Source organism: Pelecanus crispus, chromosome 5 (genome assembly GCF_030463565.1).
Source record: "Pelecanus crispus isolate bPelCri1 chromosome 5, bPelCri1.pri, whole genome shotgun sequence".
Classification (NCBI taxonomy): Eukaryota; Metazoa; Chordata; class Aves; order Pelecaniformes; family Pelecanidae; genus Pelecanus; species Pelecanus crispus.
The window spans coordinates 52089449-52108781 of record NC_134647.1 but is presented as its reverse complement, the minus strand read 5'-3'; the positions used below and the strand labels follow the sequence as shown (position 1 = coordinate 52108781).

The 19333-nt window shown below is 44.2% G+C and overlaps 1 protein-coding gene across 4 annotated transcripts in view; it reads left to right on the top strand.

The window, feature by feature from the left end:
• COP1 (COP1 E3 ubiquitin ligase) overlaps positions 1 to 18115 on the top strand; it is a 136042-nt gene extending 117927 nt beyond the window's left edge. For all 4 annotated transcript variants that reach the window (XM_075710115.1, XM_075710117.1, XM_075710118.1 and 1 more), the window contains exons 19-20: positions 15556 to 15600; positions 17585 to 18115. In XM_075710115.1, the coding sequence (XP_075566230.1) occupies positions 15556 to 15600; positions 17585 to 17602 (63 nt within the window). In that variant the 3' untranslated portion in view covers positions 17603 to 18115. The remainder of the gene's footprint in view (positions 1 to 15555; positions 15601 to 17584) is intronic.
• The last annotated feature ends 1218 nt before the right edge of the window (positions 18116 to 19333 follow it).

Sequence of the window (19333 nt, the reverse complement as noted above, 5' to 3'; positions counted from 1 at the left end):
AGTTATTGGTTTCTGTATTAAAATGCCCTATTTTTAAAGTCCTCATTAGGTTTAGCAAACCGGCTGTAGAGGTGATTATGTTCTGGTTGGAGTTGTGTGCATGGGTGGAGCAGGGCTGCAATGTCCTGAGGTTCCCCTTCCCTCTCAATTCTTCTTGCTGCTTCAAGAAATAGTCATTTGCTGTAAAGCCAGGTTTGCAGTTTTGATTAAAAATGGCAGTGCAAAACCCCATCAAGGCCCCAGAGTCATTAAAAAAAAAAAAAAAATCTAAAAGGTACCTTGGAGTATGTGAGCTCCCTGGGATGCCAGGGGCAATCGCCTGTGGTTTGCTGGTGTCCCCTGGCAGGACCTAGTAAATCTTTGTCTGCCCAAAGAGCCTGGGAAGAAAAGGAGAAAGGATGAAATTGCTCTCTGAGGTTTGGGATGACTGTTAAGTGCTGGCCCACTGCCTGATGACTGGCACTGGTTTGCAGAAGTGAGACAGATCTGGGAGAGATGGCTGCAGCTGTATAGCTGGGAAGTTGTGCTTTTAATTGCTAATTAAAGTTACCATTTGCATTTGGGGTTTTCCTTTTTAAAGAATGACATTGTATTACACAAGAAACTGCTAGCATCGTTTGTTTATAGCACAACCAAGCTAGCTACTTGCTCTTGCTGCTTTGCTGGTACATCTGTGTTTCACCTATTGCCTACTTTTGCTTTCCCATCTGGTTTTTTTATGACTTCTGTCCTGACAGCCCTTGTTCTTCTAGTCCTTGACTCCCCTCCCATGCAGACATATGATCCCGTAACGTTTTTCCCTTTTGTCTTTATAAAGAATAGGCAGGCAGTCTAATAGCGTAAGTCCAAAGTCAAGGGAGCTTTGCAGATTCAGCTTGACAACTCCTCTCTGAATTATTTAAAGGCCGTAAACAAAAGAAAGCCCATCTAGAGCTTCAGGTGACTTCTCATCTGGCGTTGTGGAGAATGCCTGATAGGCGAGTCCTGCTAATTTTGCCCATGTAAATCCATGGGGTTTAGTAGAATAGCAAATGCAATTAGAATTCAGGGGCTACCTCCTGGTGTTCCTAGGGGGAGGGTAAGTTGCAGGGAGGTGAATGAGCAAGTTGAGGAAAGTGCAAGGTGAATGAAAGAATAGGGAATTTCTCTGTAGTTGTAAGAATTGTGTGTCGAGTTTGGAGATATATAGATGGATAGATATATAACCCCTCTGTGCCCCCCCACATTCAATGAACTTGTCTAAAGACATCCTACATTTTTCTTCTGACTTTAATCTCAGTCCTTGGTGGGGTGGGTTGAGGTTTTTTTTACATCCTTTGTTTTTAAATCTAAAATGCTTTTCAACAGCTGAATGACCCAGTGATTTCTGATTTCTCAGGTGCATTTTTGTTGCTGGTTTCACGCGTCCTTCTGGATTCAGGAGTGTTTTAGATGGATGGGATCAGGGAAGCAGGCAGCAGAGCACAATTGAGTCCTCTAGATGATGCGAAGTTCATTATTATCTTTTGAATAGTTCATTCTGCAGAACGAAGTAGGGAAGAAATCATGCTTTGCATTTATTGTACTAAAGCTGTAAAGCTGTACTCTCATCATTCTTAATACCTAAGGCATAGCTGTCTTCCCTTCCCACTCCGTTCTCCTCCCAGATAAATACAATAGAGAAAGCCTCAGTAGTAGGACATTAGAGAAGCAACCTCATATGTATCATCTGTACTCTGTACAGTTTTGTTTAATGAAGTTCTTCACCTTTTATGTACAGTCAGATCTTATTAAAATTCAATTTACAGTACTGTCTTTTTCAATACCAGCCATACAATTTGATAATCAAAGCTGATATTTTTGCAGTGTGGCCTTACTTTGAAAACTGACCTGCAAAAATGGCTTGTGGGCTTCAATGTATCTTCTTTCAGGGATTCCAGCATCTCTTTCAGTTTACAAACAAAAGATCACTCTCTTCCTGACAGCCTTGCAGACATGACCCAGCTCAAAGTCCAGTTCAGCTCCCTTCTGCATACTGCCATAACGGTAAGGATTTATGGAGACCACACTGACTGTGAGCCAGGCCAGCTCTGACCCCGTTCTCGGCTGTAGGTAGAGGAGATGGTTCTGCTGGCTGGGGGAGGATGCCCAGCTCTGCTGCCCCATCTTTACCTGTATTTACCCTGTACCACAGGACCAGAAGACACTACATTTTTTTAACACAACCCTATTACTTGAATATCTGCAGGGAGAAGATTTAAGTATAAGTGGAATTTTACCTAGTTACTACTCAAGAGTAAACTTGTGCTTGTGACATTAAGCACAGTTTTGGATATCACCAAAACCTACTGCCTGCAGGTGTAGGCTCTAGCCATTTTTCATTGCCAATCTCAAGTTTATCAACATCTCTTCTCCTTCATAATTTTCCTGCATGCCCTGGCTAGTGAAAATATTTGCCCCCTGTACTCAGGGCATTTTTGAAACAGTATTTTGAGGAGAGAAAGCTTCCTATTTCTTAAGACTAGAGAAGGCCACATGGTGTGGTACAGCTTGCCCAGCCTTGTCTGCATTGCAGGAGGTTTCAGGTATGTAGTGCTGCACTTGATCCTCTTATAACATTAGCTGAATTGGATGTTGAAGGAGAGCAGCAGGTTGTGAATTCTTTCAAGATTAATGGCAACTTTTGTTTTACCTTAATTAAACTTCCATTCCTTAAAACAAAGTCCTCTTTCCCAAATAGGTGTATGTTATAAATAGCATTAGTATAGGTATAATTTCATGAAGCTTATACTCATGCTAATGTTAATGTTTGTGCCTTGATTTTTCTCTGCAAGAAACAATTTGTCCCTTCTTTTATCTCACCGGGTCCTGGTGATTTCACTTCTGTGGCACACATATATGTGTTGCATAGAAAATATAAGAACTATATATATTCCCTGTAGTGGCTTATGCAGCTACAAGCTGGGCCACCCTGCAGGCAGGCACTCTTCCTCTTCTTACCACCTTCTTACCACCAAGCAGCTGTGGCCCTTTGGGTGGAAGCAGCCTCCAGGGATGAGATATTTTTGCTCTCCTGCTGTGCCTCACTTCCCTTCCCCTTGCTGTAGCTCTGCTCGCCACACAGATGTGTAATCACCCTCCCTGCCTGCAGCCTCAGCTGGAGATCTTAGCTATGCTGTTGTCCACACACACACCCTCTGACAGCATCCTCAGCACTGACACTTAGACCCATGACTCTGTTCCTGCTGCTATTAAATATACTATTCCTGGCTTAGAGGAATGAAGGCTTTTCATTTCCATGGCTGCCAGACTTCTGGCCCATACAGTAACACAATTAGAAGGTTTGCAGATGCAGTGAAGCCATCATCCTTCTTTTCCAGCTGGCATGAGCAAAACATTCAGAACAGTTAATGTGTTTCGCAGATATTGAGCACTCGAGTCCCCCTGCAACATTATTCCAAGACCTGTTAATGAAACGGGCAGGACTGTATGTCCAGAACTTTCAAGTTTGTTGGTTTGGGATACTGTAGTTATCAGGATTTGGGTTTGGTTTGGTGGTAGGATCCCACTTAAAAATGGGTGGGTATGTTCAAAGGATGTTGTTACAGTTAAAGCATACAAATTAAATGTCGGAATTCAGGTTGCCTTAACATGAGCCTTTTTTGCATCTCTGTCAGGCCAGTCTTGAAGGTAGAGGTGATTTCATTAGGATGGTGCAAAGCTACAATTGGCAGGAGATCCAACTTACTAGGTATTGTCACTCGCTGTCTACTCAGACAGCTTCCTGCCCCAAAGAGTTGACAGCCAAACCGTATAAAATGAACAGCAGCAGAGTATGAATCCATTATCAGTTTTTTAAATAAATTGATTTCCTCAGTCCATCAGCCATTTCATGAGTTCCTGCCAAAGTGTTCCACTGTTGCTGACCCAGCTAGCCTGACTCGGCTTGGCTCCATCATGCCTGGTATCTCCTATGATTAACCCATTCTCCTGTATTGCTTGCCACCATCTGTGGTTGTAATACATTAATTGTTCTTCCACTTTTGCTTTGAGGGGATGGTGTCATGTGAGGGGTTTCGTAAGTTTTTTTCTTTCCAGCCTGTCCCACTAGCACTGACCAGCATGTGTTCCCACCAGTTACATGGCTGCAAGATCTCTTTCTCCAGAGGTTAGTTGGGGGCTGTATCTGCCCTGTCTTAAGCCTATGGTAGCTTTAATACCTTACTATTAGTCAAGCCTTTCTCTCTCTTGCTTTAATTAGGTGAATTCTGTGTTACTTAATCTTCTGCACACCCTGTCTCAGTCTGGGAACCATGAAGGAACTGGTGACTTTGTGATTACTCTCATGTAAGCAACGCTTTGTATGTCATTCTGCTTGGAGAACGCAAGCTCTGCATCCTACCTTCATGCGACGGACTTCATATTGATACTTAGGTCCCTTAATCATAGAGATCTAGCTGCCAAAGGTGTTGAGGAGATGAGCTCCTTGGTTTCAGTGAGACCTTCTGAAAATCCATGCAGCTTTGGTGGGAGGCACGCACTTGGGTTAAAGGCACTGACAGTAGGCATCATCTGGGTCTGAAACGTTTCATCACATGATAATTGGGAAACTGAAAGCATTTCCACAGCATTTAATTTGCATACAGAGCAGAATTCATGATTTTTGGAAAAAACAAGGCTGGACTTGCCCCAGTATGGGCTGTTGGACTAATTCTAGATGGCTGCCAGGCACTATCAAAAAAAACTATCCCTGATACTTTGGGCAAACCAATTTGGCTGTCAGCTATAACCTCAGTCCCAGGAACCGGTGTTTTTCTGTACCAAATGGGGGAAGCAAACAAAACTGCTGGCTCTAGAACTGTGGGTAGATGGCACAGAGGAGCATGACATCAAACAGAGCTGCCACGGTTGTGTGGGTGCCACCATCATCTGGGACCACTGTGAGGGTCATCTCCTGGATGTGGGAAGGGAGGAGGAGATGGCAGGACAGGCTCTGGGTGGCCTGAAAGGCTGGTTAAACTATGGGTTTGTAGAAGACTGAGGATATTGGGACACCTGATATTTTCCAAGATTCATAATTGTTCAGTGTGTTGTGAGCAGAGTCAGTGTCATTCAGAAATTTCTTGCTCTTCTCCCATGCTCCTGGCATGGGAGCCTGGTGTGGAACTCCCCAAAGGTTGGATGAGCTGTTGGAGTGCTTAGGAGATACCAGACACAGATGTAGATCTAGGACCTATGACCACTAGGTAAGCATCCTGCATCCCATGAGCTTAGATGCATGCATAGGTGTGAACTGTGGGGTGAGAAGGGTCATTAAGTGTTCTTCAAAATCCTTGTCTGGGTATCATGTTGGACCCAGTGCGTTCAGCCTCACCTGGCAGGCTGTTGCAGTTTAGGGTTGATTTCTAGTACACTTGATAGCAGTGGTTTGTGCCCCTAGTCTGTTTGGAAGAGGAACACAGCTGGAATGGGTTTCTCATCAGCAAATAAGTAAACACTGCAGTTCAGAAAAGGAATGCTTATTAGGAGAGTTAAATCTCAGTGGTATTTCTCCCTGCTTTTTCTCTTCAGCATCTCATTTTGAACATCTGGATTAACCTTGGGCAAATCCACTGAGTGTGTTGCCTCGGTTTCCCCACATGTCAAAGTAGGATAATACTTAGCTACCTCACCGGGGCATTTGTTACACTTAATTAATGTTGTAATGTGTCTATGGTTCCTCTGATAAAATGTGCTGTGCGAATGCTAAGTTGTTTTTACTGATTGGATTGTTAATTAAATGTGCACATATAAATGATTTATCGGCATTAGAGAACTAAGACTTAATAATTTAAAATATTAACGTCAAGGTGGTTGGGTCAGTTTTAAGCTTGTATCATTCAGCTATTTAGAGACTGAAACTAATGGCACTGGGAGAGGAAGGGAAGCAGGAGCTGGACCAGCTAACGGCTTATTTCGTGGTATTTCTACGTGGGGACTGATTTAACAACAGGATCCAAACTCCAGTGCCTGGCCCAGGGAAGCCACTGGCAGCATCAGCGGTGCACTGAGCTTCATAGAGCACAGGAGATGTGTCACGTAGCAGGGATCCCTCTTGGCCCAACTTAGAAACCATTTGTCAGCCTTCAGAGCAGTGTGCTCCAGTTCGGCACAGCAACTGTCGTGCGGTGTTAGCTCTTGTGTATCAGGAAAAAGCATGAAAGAAAGGATATCTGGGGCATGTGTGCATCTGCAAGGCTGCTGACATGAATCATCTTCTCCTGTTGAAAGCTCCTGGCCCAGCAGCATTTTGTTCCCACAAAACAACATGGTGTTCCAGTCTCTAAACTAAGACTTTTGCCTCCTTATATTCTTCTATTCTCTGGTTTTTATCTAGGCAGATGTTTCTGAGGTGGATGTGGGAGTGAGCTGTAGTTGACAACCCAGGCAGGGACCAGAGGAACAGGTATGTCATCGTAGTGCAATAATGAGTTCAGGGACCTAGAAGTACAGAGCTAAGAAGAGAAGATGGCCTGTGGGAACAGATACAGTTGTTTGATTGGATACTGGGACCAGAGAGGAAAGTTAACCATCATCTATTCCCTTTCTGAACCAAAGGAAGATGTGCACATCAGTGTTGGTGCTAGCATGTTGGAGGCAAAAGGGTTGGAAGGAAAAGGAAACTGTTCTGTAAGCAGGATTTTCAAGGGTGGATTCACAAGGGGAGGGAGAAAGAGGTGGGAAGATGTCCACAATGCTGTAGAAGAGGCAGTTGAAACTCAAGAATGGAGCACTGAAAGTAGGGTTTTGATGAGAGATGCCATGCAAGGGACAATGATCTCACAAATACAAAAGCCCCAAAGGATATGGGACAGATGGTCTGGGAAAGATGAAAGCATTCTTGCACAAACTAGGGAATTGCTGATTCAAGTGTGAAGAAGATTTGAAAGAGGGAACTGAGCAACTGAGGAGTATTGGATACAGTTGAGCTGGAAGAGAAAGCACTGACTTAGCAAAAAGGAGAAGGAAGAAGAATAGAGAAGGTAAGAGGCATGGGAGAAACACATCCTGAGTGTGAAAGAAAGAGGCGTAAGAGAACCAACTAAACACGAAGCAGGGCTTAAATTGGGGTTTGGCCTTCACAGTAGGGCAAGGAGTGGGTTTTAAATTTAAGAGGACTGAGGAGCTGGGAGGCATGAGAAATGATGTCTTTTAGCATCTCTCAGGAGTCTTCTACCAGCATCCGTTCCTTCACAGTGCAGCAGCTGGGAGTGGTGGTCTCTGCTGTGCTTCAGGACTGGGCTGTGTAGCAGTTGTGGTAGGCTATGCTTGTAGGGTGGACTGCTTGTCTGTCTAATTGGGGGTAGCTTGGACTGAAAAGGTGTTTCACTTTCTACTGATTTCTGTTTATGGCTCCAGTCCCTGATGGTTTGCCATTGGTGTGCACAAAATGAAAATCTAAAACTACCAGATTTAGGTCACATTTCTGAATACTGTCATGCAGATTGGTGGCCATTTCTTCAGATCGCACACTTTGTTTCTGATGAGAGTTTGGAAGGGAGGCATAAGCAATAGCGATAGTAATGATAGCACCACAGGGCTTGGTTTTGCCACATACAGCACTGATGGGCAGGGCAGCATGACCTTGGCTAGGGAGAGATTAAATTCATCACTTCCAGCATGATGTAATGACTGACAGCAACAAACAGTAGAAGAGAAAGGAGGAAAATGTATTGGCGGTGAGAATGCAGGGGTCTTGGACTGCGCAGTTGTCAAGCGACATACAGCATTGCATTATGTAGAATTGCCAAATGAATATTTGGGAGCTTTAAGTATTAAGAGAATAGATGCTAAAAGCTGTTTTCACTAAACTAATGCCTAGCCATTTCCTGTGGTTTTGCAATATTGATGGTAATGTGTTGCATGTTTATGTATACATTTTTTGTAGGCTTATTGCAAGCTATATTTATATACTGCTGAAGCTTTGTTCAAGGCCTTGAGCATATTGTTTATGGGGAGCATCTGAAATCCCAGGATATACGACCATAGGAACAAGTAGCTTTAGAGACCTTGTCACAGATAGATGGGCAGTGGAGCTCAATATTCCCACATATAGAGGTGGAGAAGACTTGCCCTTTGGGGGAGCGGGGTTAATGGCAACATAATTTGGTTTTAACATATGTCTCCCTACCTGATGGGAAGCATGCAACAGCTGTTAGAACTGTGTATTTCGCTTTGCAGTAGATGCAGAATAATAAGTGTTTGATGAGTTATTCTCACCTTGAATTCTAAATAAATTAGGTGCTCATCAAAACCAGTTTTGTTCCAGAACAACTAAATTACAGTGGCGGTTGCCTGTAATACATCAACAGTTCCTGGGGTGGGCTTTGCTGGCTGGCTCTCCTGCCTTTGTAGAGCTTTCTTTGCCCTCTTCTCATCAGTCTCATTGGCCTCCGTTTCCATCTTGAATTCAGAAGACAGCGTAGAAAGGAGCAAACTGGTGCCTGTCTGCGTGCAGCACCATACACGTGTGTACTTCTATTTTCTTCTAGCCTGGTCTTCAATTGCCTTGTTGATCTTGTTTTGTTGAGACCTACATGCTGAAAAGAAAGGTCATGCTAAGAAAAAGTGATTTCTCACTTGGCTGAGAGATAGCTTACTACTTATTTGAGTGTGTCATTGGAGCAAGCGTTGGGCTGCTTTCCTCTGAGCGCCCATGTGCTGTGAATACAGACACCTAGGTATATATAATAACAAATACGCTTCCTATTATACAGTAGCATCTTGTGCTGAGTTTGGTCTGAATAGGAGTAGAAAAATGCATTAAGTGTAAAATCCAAAAATGAGAAGACTGCTTCTTCAGGGTGCAAGAAAGAGGGATACATTCATGCATTGAGAGCCACTGTTAGAAAATACCAGATGTGGAAGTGTCGGAAAACTTGATAAAAGCATCCCTGGTACAGAGGTTAAAGTCTGGAATTGCAGAAAAACAAGGGGAGAGATTCAAAGAGATGTTGAATTTCTACCTGCGCATGTTTCCTAGCGAGATGCACTTCATCTTGTGTAGAAGCTGCAAACTCTGCATGATGTAGGATGATGAAAATACTAATTTGTTTGAAAGCTTTTTTCCCCCTTTATAGTGTGTCCATGAATTCCTACATGAGAAGGTATTATATGTGTGTGCACATGATTGTAGGCAAGTCTTTCTATAGAAAGCGAGCCAAAGGAATGCAGTCATCTGTAAATCTGTGGGCTAATGTGTTAAGAAAATATCTTTATTGTACTGTGTGGGGGTAGTTGTGTAGCATTTATGAACTTAAAAACCCAAAAGATTGTGTGTTTGCAGCTGGATCTAGAAGGAAGCACAGATGAGACCTTTTTCAGATATATTGAGTTGTTGCTTGAGGGGGGCAGATAAGCCTAAGGAGTCTTTATCTCTGCGTACAAAGGAATTACCTTCTGAACGAGATAAAAATACAGTTTCTAAGGATTAGAAGACACCGTTTAGGCATGTGTGTTCTTTTCCAGGTTTAAAACCTAAGAAGCTGGGTGTTGCTGCTCCTGAAATGTCTTGGTATGACATCTTTTGTATGTAATACATTGTTCTTTAAAGTAGTGCTTGGTTTAAAGGAGTAATTAATTTCTGCTTGGGCCTGATGTTTGCAGTATAGATAATATTCCCTTAAAATTGTTCAGAAGGGATTAACGTTAGGTGAGTGTGATGGCATATAAAGGAAATTCTGGCACACAGGGAGATAGTGGGTTGTGCACCACTCTAACCATCCCACCATGCACCCCTTTATTGATAATGATTTTATGGCAACAATGGAAAAAAGAAAATAAAATTCTGTGTGCAACACATTATCCTGGTGGGAGGAGATCTCATCTAGCAGTTTAGCTTTTAAAAACCTCTTGATTTTTGCACACTGGTTTTGTTTCCTAGGTTAGAATTTGTAGTTTTCTTTCAAAAACAAAAGCTGACTTGGATCATACAAGAAAATAAGCGGATCCCAGGGGATTTACAGTGGAAAGCCACTAGAATCCGCTAATTACAAGATGAAGAGCAGTCAAGCAGTGGTGGTCTGTTGGGGAACCACTTTCACACATCTTGATATATGAAAAAGCTTCATGTGTGATGTCGATGGGAAAAGTTTTGGTGAAATATGTCTTGCAGATGGTCTGCAGCTTCACTCCTAAAAGCCAGCACCTGAGTAATAGTTGTGATCTTCAGTAAGGACCAAGTAGCTTTACTTCAAGAAAGGGCTTTCTGTACAAACAGAACTAGATTTAATTCAACTCTCTACTTTTCTGCCTATAAATAACCTAGGACAATGGCCATCTGAGTGCAAGCTTTCTCACCCAGTATATTTTCCCATTGTATGAATGACTTGGCTTAATTAGGCTCCAGTTCCTTTGAGTAAGTGTTCAGGGTTACTTGGCAGTGAGTCTGTCTGCTTGAAGGAGAATTGCTGACAAACCAGCCATTTGTTAGCAAAAATGTCTGCTGGGGTGGGAAGGTGAGAAGTTGTTAATTTAAAATAAGGTCTTTAAGAATCCTAACTGTGAATCCATAGAACAAACCTAGCTGAAAATCCAGAAAATTCACGCTTACCTCAATAACGACTGTGCTGGAAGTTTGAGGCGAATATGCTTTATTTGTGCAGCAAAGGGGGGGATAACAGAGGCGCAAACTTCATGGCCTGTAATTATTTATAATACAAGCCCCAAATAGGATTTCCAGCCAATCACATGAACATGTGCACATACAATTTGAAGAGACATGTCTTGCATCTTCATAATCCTCCTAAGGAACAACTTCTTCAGCCTGTTGTGTTATTGCTGGTACCTGTAGAAAGTAGGGGAGAGTGTAAAAGTAAGAAATAAGTCCACATTGTACCATTTCTCCTTCAGCCAAACTTTCCTCCTTCCTCAGTGCAGGCCCTGAGGGAAACACAGTCAGTTAAGTTTATTTCAAGGTTAGTTTTGTCGAGCTAACGGCACAGAGAAGTGCTGCTGCAATCTTTGAGTGTTGGATTACGTGGTCAAAGCTGTGGTTGTTAGCTACCCACTGCAGTTCCCAACCTTCAAGTACTCTGAGACTGTTCCTGGTAAGATTAGCTTTTGCAAAACTACCACATTTACAAACTGTGAGAGTGTAGGTTATGTTCACACATAAATGTTCTGATTCACAGTTTCACTCCCAACAGAGGTACCGGGATGTTTCAAAGTTGGCGTCTGGGATCCTCCTCTTGCGTAGACCATGCTCCAGCTTTTCCTTCAGTGTGAGCTTATGAATTTCACTTTAAGGATTGATGTTATGTGGGATAACAGAGAAGGAATGGTCTCACAAAGGATATATTAAAGGGGGGGGGGGGAGAAGATGCAAGTTATTTGTGCTCATCTTGCCTATTTTGAGCCCCTTTGGGACAGGCTCTCTATTTTGTGTCAGGAAAGGAAGACAGTAAAATACTCAGCTGTGATTTTGCACGAGCCTGCTGGTGAGAGGGGTGCTTAACTCCTGGAGCACTGCAGCTGCAGGCAGGCATCCACAGTGGCTCTTTATTAGTGAGGAGGGATGCAGTTACTGGGAGGATGGGTTTACACCTTAGCTAGAGGATCTGTCTGGAGCTTTCACTTGCTCCGTAGTGTTGAGTCTGCTTGAATATTATCTCTGTGTGTCCCTCCAAAGAGATGTGTGTGCTGTTTTAACAACTGTCTGTGTGGGGTGACTTTTAGTTAGTTCCCCCACTCCCCCCACCCCAATGTTTTCTTGCACAAAGATGTGAAGAAAGAGTGGAAGAGCTCCAACCTCAGCTATCTTTTACTCCCTATCACACTGAAGCAGCTCCGACAATTTTCAGTTGTTTAGCTGAGCTTCCTCAAGCTTTGTGAAACATCCAGAGCATTTCTGATTCTCTTCATGCTGACTGCTCTTGCATGAATACTAGCAGTCAGCCAGACTTTCCTTCTCCTCCCTTCATCCCCTGTACAAATTGCTTCCCCAGGGCCATCCAAATACAGGACTCATCTAGGAGGGAAGGAAATCGGTGTGCTTCAAAATCCAGCTGTCACCGGGTGAATAATTTCTTCAAATGATGAATGTAGCAGGTATCTCATCTACTCAGGAAGGTCCTAAATTTGATTTTGTTTTTCTTTGCCATCAAGAATGTGCTGCAGAAATTTCTTCTTTCAGCACAATCAATGAAAGTCACTTCAAATCCCAAGGGCAAATGCTCCTAAGTTCCTGTGGGCAGACCAGTTGTGTTCATCCAGTGCCACATCCAGGAGAATGGGGATGTGTCAGGTTCAGGACAGAGGTGCTTCTGTCTGGTCTGTCTTTGCTCTCAGGACTGATTTACAACTTCATTTTGCATAATGCCTACCTCCATGTGGATATGCATCCAGTCTGTAGGCAATAACAAAGATTTGTGGTAGAGTCAAGTCCTTCCCAATGTCAAGGAACTGTCCTTCAGACTTCCCATAATACTGTCTCTGCAGTCAAGGAAAAAGTTGGCATGTGTGGAAGGCTGTTCATAAGTCTTAGCACAGGACTTCAGCCCTGGAGCATCTTAGAGCTATTCTGGACTTGCACTCTCTTAATCTTGACTGAGTCCTGAGATGCACCTACATTTGTCAGTTAATCTTTCTATATATGTAATACCAAGAGACAAGAAGATGCATACTTTTGACATGCCCAGAGCCTTGCTCTTTTCTGTTGACTTAACAGGACCAAAACTCTCAAGCTGTCTCCCGTCAATTTTATGGCTGTCCCTGGCTTGTTGAGATGCCACGTTATCTCATCACAGGGGACCCGAGTGCACCACGCCACGTCTCCACCAATTGCTCCTTATCTGCCTTGATGTGCAGAGTAGAGGTTGCCACATTTCATCAGGTTATACAGTTGGTGTCTTTCCATCGGAGTGCAGTAATACTCGAGATTAGCAGCAGCATGGAACAAAATGCTATTGCTTGCCAGGCAGTAAACCCTTGTCTCTTGAATTTTGTTGCATTCATTTTTTTTTCTTCAATCCTGTTTTAGCAAAGGCAGCTGGCACCTTCTGCATCTCCTGTTAAGAACAGCTACAGGCGCTAACCACCTATAGCAGGAGGTGCATGTGTAGAAGAGTCATTTCAAAAATGGATTTCTTCAGACCAGGACTATTCAGTCAGGGTGGATCTCCAACATATCCCCTGCCTCTGCTTTCAGAGTTTCTGGCTCCTGCAGACAACAAATTTGGGAGGGATGGGGATGGCCAGCCTTTCAACCTTCTTGCCCTCCATAGAAGCACCAAGTGATTATGGTGAAGTAGAGCATTGCAACCACAGTGGGTAGTGGTACCCTGTTTTTCACACCTGAGAGATACAGATGCTCGTAGTGGCACAGTAGGGGAAATAGGTATTCTGCGAGTTAAGCGGTCATGGTGGTTGTCTTCTGAGCATGTGGTAACTCCATCAGACATGTCCTGGCAAAAAGATTGGTTCAGCATGCTCACAGCTGTTGTGAGTTACAAACCTACGGATCTAAGTAACTTCACAACTTGCTTAGGTGTTTAACGTGTTGAATATATTGGCTGTTTTACAGGCAACACGAAAGGAAGCGAATTGCTTCTTTAGGGGATTAAAAACAAGTTACTTAGCTGTGTTCCCAGGGAAGTAGTGCTAGAGTGCCTTAACAAGCAAGTCACTGTTTGTTCAGCAACAGATTTGGTGCTAATTTTGCTGCTGTCTGCTCCCGTTTGCGTTTCATGGTTGTGGGTGAAAGCAGCAGAGCAGTGATTAGCTCAGACCCTGCTGGAAAAAAAAAAAAAAAACAGTGGCTTCTGAAGAACAGGGGACTGAGAGTATATTACCCTCTGGCGTTTTTATTTTATTTAGCAGGTAAAACTGTTCATTGAACCAGAGTTCATTTACAGTGGTACCCCAGCAGACTGCAGCAGCAGGATGAATTACCAATCACTCACAGTGCAAACAGGAATCATTCAAACCCTGGATCATCTGTACTCAGGAGTTCAAGTCTCTTGCACTGCACGCTAGATAGCTGCTAGTGTCTCTCCCTTGCCTCCAAAATCCTACCTGGCACCCCAGTCCCTGGTTTAGTCCCCAAATAACATTTATATCTGCATTCGCCCGGGGCGGGGTGGGGGATGGGGGAGTTGATTCTAATGCTGTTAACCAGAAGCTGAGTGGTTCACAGGATTAGACTCTTAGCCACCAAATTAATGGAAAGTATATGCTTCCTTTGAGGATATACTTTCTTTCCAGGAGCCTTGACTTGGAGGATCATTGGTGAGGTAATATCAGGAGTCTTAACTAATCCCCTAATGATTGTACCAGGGGTGAACAAATCTATCTATAAAAATTAGCCTAGTGGTCCACCACAAGGCTACTCTTACCTGGTAAGTGGGGTTTTACATTGAAAAGGATTTTTCTCCCGTTGCTTTGAAGCTGGTGGCTGTGCAAAGTCCCAAACCTCACGGCGAGGCAGCGTGCAACCCTGTTGGGGCTGGGTCAGGGCTGGCTTTAGGCTCCCTTTGGAGCAGGGTGTATTCTAATCACTGGGTATACTAAAAATGCATGTGTTAAGCAATAGAATAATTATGGCAAGTTTGTCTGGGGATGGATAGCAGTGAGAGAAATTGAAAAATGTGTCTGAGAAAAGGTATCAGCTGTCTTCAGAGTTTGTGGAGGGTGGTTTGGCAGCATACATACATTACAACTGCTGGCACAAGGGCAGTTGCGGAACACCGGTCTGGGAGCAGTGGTTCAACCACAGCATCTCCAGGGCTGTTGTCACCACCCAAGCACTTACATGCTTTAGGTTTATTGGCACCATATCGTTCCTTTGGATCTCCCCCTGTCTGAATGATTTTGGTTTAGGAGGGTGCGGCTGCACTTGCTGTCGCATGAGGAATGTGGTCTAAAGAGCAGAGGCTGTCTCCCCCAGTCTTTGCCTGGGGGTTGCCTGACTGATGCAGCAGACCATTAATTTGCAGACAACCCAGGATATTTCCAAAGGCAACTCCATCAATTAGCAGGAGGTAAATAGATGCTGCCTTTCTGAATAAAGCAGGGCTGGAGCTCTCTCTGTTTATCTTACCTTCCAAACTTGGGTGTATCTGCTATTGCTCTCTAATCTCTTCTCCTCTTTGTTTTACTTGTCTGAAACCTCTTGGCTCTGGGAGAGGTTGCCTGACCTCAGAGGTGGAGAGGTTTTGTCATGGTGATTAGTTGGTTTAGTTAGGGCACTGGAGACCTTTGTCCATATGCTGTCAAAAGATGAAAATGATTATTATTATTTGCCTACTTCACAGGGAGACTGTGAGGATTAATTCATGTTTGTAAATTGCTTTGGAGATTTAAAGCTCTGTACAAGCACTAAGGATTATTGCTTTCTAATTCTTTAAGGTAATACAACTTTTATAAAGACTTTTAGCCTCGAAAGCATCTTGGAAATGGGAAGAGTTAAGTCCCTTTGAAATTAGATATACTTCTAATGTTTAAGATAAAAAAAAAATGCTTCTCTGCTGCTTCTTCCAAAAAAAGGCGGAGGGGGGGAAGCAATGGCAGATTGTGATAGTGTCTCTTCTCTTTTTTCAGGAGTCCAACGTGCTGATTGCTGCTAACAGTCAGGGTACAATTAAGGTAAGTTATTTCATGCATCTCCTCTTTAAACGCTTGAATCTGTTGTTAGTAAAGAGCAAGGTCAGAGAAACCGTACAGCCAGGAGAAACCATTAGAGGAGGTCATCCCAACTGTAGAAGTTTGTAATTTAAATGATGTATTTGCCTCTGGCACATGGCAGAGCGAGCAGACAGCACACCAGCAATGAAACCCAGTTAAAGCAAGGTGTAGAAAAGCTGCTGGCAGCCATCCAGCACCTGCTGTGCCTCCGACACTCCTTGGGGTCCTGGTAGCACGGAGAGTCTGGCACAAGCGTCTCCCCAGGCTTATGCTGGTTCTTGTGGCAGTGGAGGCTGTGTGTTAATTTGCCAGCGTTAACCAGAGCCTGTCCTCTGGCTGCTGCTGTCAATGTGGGGTGCAGCAGAGCTGAAAGCTGAGCTCCTGATGTGCAGCCGGCTGGAGCAATGTTTGAAATGAGCAGGGATGCTCCCTCACTTTGCTTACTCCTGGTGCCCAGACTGGCTGTAACAGACAGCAGCTGCCAGCGCAGGGGTTTGTGAAAGCAACAGCGTTCCCGGTACACTGAGAAGCCAGCATTTTGCCAGGTTTTCAGCACTTGAATTAAAAGTCTTCCAGAGTGTCTGTTCAATATATTTCTATTCATGAAACGTCAGATAATATGGAAAAGGCTTTGTCCTTCTTTACATGTATATCAGACAGCCAAGCAAAACCAGTACCCAAACCCAGGCTGGTGCTGATCCTCCGGAGAGCCCCAGGTCTGATGCCATCCCAAATTGTACACAACAGCATTGACCTCCACCATGCTTTTGAGGCTTGGTGGTTAATGCCGCAAGCTTGTAGCCAAGAGCCCTGGCGGCTTTCTGTAGCTGCTGATAAAAGGGTTTGTTTGTTGCTTGCAAAGTTACATGCTGGATTGTCACTCTCATGAAGCTGATGTCCTCATCCTGATTTTCCCTTGCCTCCTTGTGACAACAGCAGCTCTCTGGAGCCAGACCAGAGTTGCTGATCTGAACGGTCCTGGAAAAATCACAAAGCAGGAATGGGGGGAGACCCAAGTGGCCTGCGTTTGACTGCATGTCAAGATTTGTTTCCTCCTTTTTAGGCCACAAGTGGCCTGGTTACTCCTGCTCTTGCAGCGTGTGATGCTGTAGCCTCTCGTTCGTAGGCGATTTATTTAGCAGGCTGTGGAATTGGTTGCTTATTACTTTGGTCACTTCCTTCTTAGTAAAATGGGCAGAATGCAGAGAAACTTTTGATATCTTGAAGTGAATCCAGCAGCAACAGGAGAGTGATTAGAGAGGAAAGGTTTTGCTCATGCACTTTGCTTGTTAATGAGAGAACGTAGACAGAGAAATGCGCAAACAGACAGGGCTGTCAGAACTCTGGTATTTCCATTTGCCGTTGGCAGCATGCAGGGGGAAGGTGGGTTGGTCTGGGAAAGGACTGGGTTTGCACAAATCCACCCCAGTCTGGGGGCAGATGCCATGCCAGCCAGCACCCATGGGCTAAAGCTCTAGAGCTTTCCCCAGTAAAACTACTCTGGGTTAATACAGGCTGTGCAAATCACTCTGCATGTGACAGCCCTCGTAGTTACTTTTCTGCCATCTCTAGACCATGCCTTCAGAGGCTGCTGCACCATCTTAGGGTGGACAAGGGAAACGCGAGCACAGAGGGCTGAGAGGACAAAATCTCTGATCTCCATTACAAGATTTCCAAGAGCTGGTTGATTGGGATGAGTGGAAATGAGACAACGGTGGATGGTTTTGCTTCATGCTGTAATTTATCGTACCTCAAGCAGACACCAAAATCAGGATCCTTGCCAAGTGCTTATCCCATTTGTGTGATATTACTGCATGCTGGTGAATAAAGGGTAAGGGGTGGAGACGGAAGGGTCAGTCCTGTCCTAGTGATCTATATGCTGATGTAGGAGATAATGAATGTCATAAATTCCTGTTCTAAATGTCTCATCTTCCCTACTAATCAGGTACTGGAGCTGGTATGAAGGGTTTTCTCTCAAGGCATGAGGTACTTGGTCCTGCTGATATGCTACAGTATTCATCTGGGATTCTCAGCGGGACAAGAAACCGAAATCACCTTGATGTTCCTCCCCAAAACCATCATGTTTGGGTTTTTTTCCATTTATGGACTTTGTAGGACATTTTGAGACACTGGAAACACCAGTGAACTGTCTGCCATCAACATTAACTCCACAGACTTTGCTGCTGCTGGTGGTGGTGGTATGGTTGTCTAATTTTTATGATAGGAAAACAAATTCTTTTAAATAAAAACAAAAAGGAATAATAAAATTTATTGAGCCACAAGCTGAAGCTGGAAGATTCTCTCTTGTTGCATATGGGAACAAATTTACTTGGGAAGGGAGCTTACAGGACCACATAGGGCTGTCCTCAGTTGCACATCTCCGGTTACTTTCATCTGGACTGTTCCTTCATCCCTATTGGAAAAAGAAAGTCTCTAAGCCTTACCTGGACATGCAAGCAATCTGGTCTGAGATCCAATAAAGATATGGTTCAGTTGTTCCTTTTTTTTTTTTTTTTTTTTAAATGCATTAAATGTTGAGAAATGTCACCTATGCTGACACCTCTGGAGACTGAAGTCCTCTGGTCATCAAGAAGAGAAGGGCAGCTTCCTCTTCCTCCTCTCCTTATGCCCCTGCCTTGACCCAAAAGGGCACCTCCAAAGGAGAGGAATAAGTTGTCCTTCCATCCGTGTGAACCTGGGCCTCTCTGCTGCCTGGCACCAGCAACATGCTGAGATGAGGTGACCTGCAGTTGCCTGGGACCTGGACTCACCTCACCAAGATGTTGTGGGATAACGATCTCCCGACACTGACCTGGCTGTGTTTGACTCTCTCAGCTAGAGGAGAAAGCTTCTAGATCCAGTTACCAAAGCCCTGCACCACTTAATTGCCCACGTGGTCTGGTTGTGTTTGCCCCTCTCCGTGCACCATGAAAGCAAAGCGTTTTGAATGTTGTAATAAGAGAGGGAATGGTTTGTAACGTGTTTCAGAGCCATGATATAAGTAGCCTTATTTTTAATGGTCATGCATACACTTAATTGTACATATGGAGGGGGAATAAACCATGATGCTAAGAGTTGTTGTTGCTTGGTTGGCAGGATAGCGGGAGGGGTAAGAAGGTGCAGATGGTCTTCATGAGTAGCAGTCATGCTGAGCTGTCAGGATTGCTGCCAGGCCTCGTTAAGCTTGAGAATGGAATTAGTGGGCGTAGCATCTTTTCCTAGCTGTGGGTGGCAAAGGTGCAATGTATACAGTAATACCTGTGGGAAGTATCTCAGTTTGCAAACAATCTCTCTGCATTCATTCATTGCAGTACGCATCTCCCTTGTGCCTCTGAGGCTGAGGTTGCTGCAGGGACTCCACTCTCTGTGCTGCAGTCTTGGGCCACTCATCAAGGAGCTGTAACTGATGGTGGGGTGTGAAAGGTGTCTCATGTCTTCCAGGTGTTAAAAGCCTGATTCTGTTCTTCCCAGAAGGGTTGTGAGGTCTTTTGACATCCTTTGGTCACAGGACAGAAAAGAAAAACAAGGATGCTCTTGGGGGTTTGAACAAAGGAGCAGGAATGAAGCCTTACAGCAGAGGCGGGGCAGATCCTGTCCTGATTCAATGTCGGTGCCTGTTACCAGCAGGGGACTTGTATGCATGCCCCTTCAACCAACAGCTGTGGCTCTTAGCTAGAAGAGCGTGGGACACACT